Raw genomic sequence first — 4199 nt, 5'->3', positions numbered from 1 at the left:
CAAAAAACCCAATAATACAATGATAAAATACCCAAAATAAAATAAAAGATCTTAAATTTAACTCTAACTAAGCATAAAAATTTAACAGCCTGCAGTCTTTGCAAGAATTGGTCAACATCCCTTGCATTTGAAGATGATAACTAGACATAAGAAGCAAAAGAACATTAAGGTATACAAATCCTTAGTGGGTGTCTCATGTTCATAGAATTTAAACAACAAGAATAATATTAGATCAGATAATGGACAAGCAACATCAGCCTCAAACTTGCCGACAAGAGCACAAAAAAAAATGTAATGCTTATAAAAATATCCTATATTCCCATTTTGCCGGCTGAACAGTATTCATTTGTTTAATGTTAGTCAACAATTCTACTGATCCATAAGGATTGCTTAGAATTTTTTCTTTTTTCTTTTTGCTCCAGACTCAATTTCATGAATACAAAATCTGAATTCATGAGTAACTAGTCATGGAGACCTTAGGAGAAGTTAATGAGAAAACCATTGAATATACAGAAGGATTCGTTGATGAAAGAAAGTGGTATGAGAAAAGGATTGAAGAGCTTATGTGTGCTGTAGAAGAGATGAAGTTTAAAAGAGTGGAGGACATGAAAGCCAATGAAAGGGTACTTGCCATCTTTGCTTCAAAGGAGGAAGCATGGAAAAAGGAAAGGAGGCAGCTGATGCAGGAGCTTGATGCATTAAGAGAAATTGAAAAATCTAGCAATATTAGAGAGATTGAGAATTTTAACTATGGTAGTTGCAGTGATGAAAACAACAGCAGAAAGGAAAACAGTCAAGCAGGTTGCAGTACTCAAACAGGGTGCAATAATCCTTCCATTGATGAACTGATGCAGAAACTTGGTAAGGAAGCAGAAGAGAGAAAGCTGGCATATAAGAGATTTGTATCTGTGGTATCAGAGATGAAGGCACAGAAGAAGAAGTCGGAAGACAAACTGAGAAATGCAATTTTTGAGATGGGTGCCTCCAAGAGAGAAGCTGCAGTGAAAGCCAAGGAGAAGAAACATGTAGATGCTGCTTTGAGAAAGGTCACAGATGAGATACTGAGGCTTCAAAAGGAGGTGGATGATAAGGATAGTATTATCAAACAGTTGTGTCACAGAAAGGAGACTGTTATAGGGGTTACAGAGATCTTGGAGGCAGAGCTTAGAGCCAAGGAATTGGAGCTATCTAATGCTAAAAATATGCTCAAGGAGTATGCTGATGTGGAAAGGAATAGGGAGAGAGAGGTGGACAAATGGAAGAGGCTTTATTTGGGGATTAAGCGTGAGCTAGATAATCTTCACATAGGTACCAGGCAATCAAGTGGGCTGCTAGAAAATGGGCATAGTTCAGCTGGTGTGTACTTCAAGTCTTATATGTTTGTTTGTTTTCACTGAATGTCAACTATATTACTCTGAAAAGATATGTCATGCTAAAACCCTTAGATGAGATATTCATCCTTCATCAATGGACAATTTGTCATACTTGGTGATTTTTGCTTCATAAATTTGATTTTGGTTTTCAGATGGTGGGATTCATGGCCCAAATACACAGGCTTTTCTAACAGAGAAGCTCCCGAGAATCTCATCCCAGCTCACAATCTAACTGTTTATGTGCACTTGTGGAGATGACAGGAAGAACAATATAAATGGCAAGAGGCAATGGAACCTTGCCAAAGGTCCAGTAGTTTTACCTCTGTGTACCCAACAAAAGGTTTTACCACCACCTCAAACTTTAAAACCAGAATCTTGTATGCTAGAGCAGGCAAAGTTTTTCTTTTCTTGTTAAAAGCACCAAATACACTGGGGTCAACTATGTCCTCCCGTCCCCATTAGTTATCATATGACCAGAGGAAGCTGGTCATGTGTACCTCTAATTTAGCTTTAGGTTTTAGTTTATATGAAAATACAACCATTGCCCATAAGTAGATCCTCATCTGATAATGTGCAAAGGAGTAGAGCTGTATGTGGCCTTAAATACAAAGCCAATTAACACTAGTGTTTGTTTCCCTTCATAGGGCTAATGCTGTTAAGAACTGTATTGCTCTCATTGTATTTTATGGGCATGACTGGAATAAATTGTTTGGGCCTTTGCTAACTGAAACCAGGTTACCAGGATAGCTAGGTGTTAAAACTCAATTCATGTTAACATTTCACTGTTCATAAGACAACATTTGCTGAATGTTTTGTGAATGGGGTAGCCTGATTAAGGAAACTCCATGATTAGGGGTGCCTCAGTCAGATTTGTACTGAGATGGGTGACTAAAAGATCGGTCATAGAGATTAACAATTTTATGTTATTAATATAACTTATTCCTGGTAAGAGGATATTTCATATGTATTCATTCCCACAAGTATGGAACAAAAATATGCATCTGGAGCTTAAATGGCAAATAATTCAATACTATTGTGGTATATATGAATCAAAAGTATATGGCTAATGGCTATTACTTTCAACTGAACATGTAAACAGGAATCTGAAGTTGTAATTAAAATAACTTCTAATCTCAGGGGATTCTCTTCCATCTGTTCTGAACCACAGAATAAAGATTTTTTATTGTTTTTATTTGGAACCAACTATGCCAATTCTGGTCTTAACTTCTATTATAAATTCTCACAATTATTCTTCCTACTTGTTGCAGAAGGACGTCGGAGAAGTAACAGTGCAAGCAGAAGCAGAAGGTTGCAGGTAGAAGATTTAGAGAAAAAACACTTGGAAAGAATCAGGTTTTTAGCAAACGAAATCCAGGCCAGAAATGAACAAGATGTAGGGCTTAGAAAGCAAGTTGCTATCATGGAGAAGGAAATGCATAGGAAGGATAAAGAGATCGAATCTCTGCAACAAAGTTTGAGTACTGCAAGGCAAGATAAATTTGAGGTTGAAAGAGATGCCATGTTTATGAAACAAATGTTTTCTTCTTATCCCCTGTTATTGCAGAGGTCCAAGTCATGCAACAGCCATGACCATAACTTGAACAATGCAAGACAAAAGGGTCGCAAAAATCACGATAGTACGGTTGGCAAATAAAATAGAGATCAAAAGGGCCTACTAAGCTGAATTGAGTTTAATGTTTTTAAAATTTTATAGCAAGGTTGGCAGATAAAATTGCTATCAAAAGGGCCCACTGAGCTGAATTGAATTAATGTTTTTTAATTTTTTCTTAAGAAAACAACTAGTCAATAGAATGGGAACAAAATTCTTTTCCATTTATCGCTATGCCAAACAATCTCTTGCCAAAAACTTGAGGCCACATGTAATTGCTACATTCTTAAGAACCTAAAAATGCTAACGACAATGGGAAAATACACGTACTACGGTTTCTTTTAGTTAGCTTAGATAGAGATTTTATAATAAATATTTGCATGTGAGTATGCCCTAACTAGATAATATTGATATAGTTTTATGAATTTTCTTTTTAGCTTCTATAAATGTGTAGTTGATTTTGGGGTTTGAATTTTGAAGGTGAGATCATTATATTTTATTCAATAATTTATAATATAAATTTTAAATGTTGAATAATTTTTTATATTTGTAAGAAAATAAAATCTTTTAATTAATTAATGTACATTATTAACTATACATTAATTTAAATTAATAAGAAGGGTTAATATGTTATAGAATAAATATTTAACAATTAAATAAGGAAGATGGGATGTTTAATTTTGGAAATAATAATGAATAATTTATATGATATCTTATAGAATCTAGTCATTATGGTGTAGGAATTAAAGTTCTCATGGTTTGCCCTACCCAGAATGTAACTTTGAGCAAAAACGCTTTTTTTTTGTAGACATTAACAAACATCAATAAGCATTTAACCACCTAGCTCAACAAGGTGCAAAATAAATGTGCAAGATGAATTTGCTCATGCACTTGTCATTGTAGACACACCACTCAAGGGCAAGAATAGAAGAAAGCACACAAGTGCGTGTGAGGATTCTCTCTCCCAAACCCTTCATGATGGGGATCCATCAGGTATTCAAGGGAAAAGTGTGATGGTTTGTGGTTAAGACTTGTTGAAAAAGGTTGCTCTAATTAGTGCATTTTGGACAAATCAAAAAATAATATACCACCTCGGTTCAACTACAAGAAGTCCCTAATAAAGATCTTATGGAAATAATTCATGAATTGGAATTTTTCATTTAATCAAAATTTCACTAATAGAGAATAGGACTTAATGGCTCAAACAATGTGTTCTA

At 34.8% G+C, this 4199-nt stretch overlaps 1 protein-coding gene across 2 annotated transcripts; it reads left to right on the top strand.

Annotated features, from left to right (window-relative positions):
• Positions 1–344: 344 nt before the first annotated feature.
• Positions 345–3326, top strand: LOC131057333 (uncharacterized). 2 transcript variants are annotated; one of them, XM_057991470.2, is made up of 2 exons: positions 345–1356; positions 2642–3326. In XM_057991470.2, exons 1-2 carry the CDS (start codon positions 468–470, stop codon positions 3025–3027), a joined length of 1275 nt encoding a protein of 424 aa, XP_057847453.2. In that variant the 5' UTR covers positions 345–467; the 3' UTR covers positions 3028–3326. The 2 variants fall into 2 exon arrangements, with proteins under 2 accessions (XP_057847453.2, XP_057847454.1); XM_057991471.2 differs by lacking the exon at positions 2642–3326 and adding an exon at positions 1635–2593.
• The last annotated feature ends 873 nt before the right edge of the window (positions 3327–4199 follow it).

The sequence above is a fragment of the Cryptomeria japonica genome, chromosome 5 (assembly GCF_030272615.1).
Source record: "Cryptomeria japonica chromosome 5, Sugi_1.0, whole genome shotgun sequence".
Classification (NCBI taxonomy): domain Eukaryota; kingdom Viridiplantae; phylum Streptophyta; class Pinopsida; order Cupressales; family Cupressaceae; genus Cryptomeria; species Cryptomeria japonica.
Note: the sequence above shows the minus strand (reverse complement) of the source record. Positions and strands in the feature narration are given on the sequence as shown.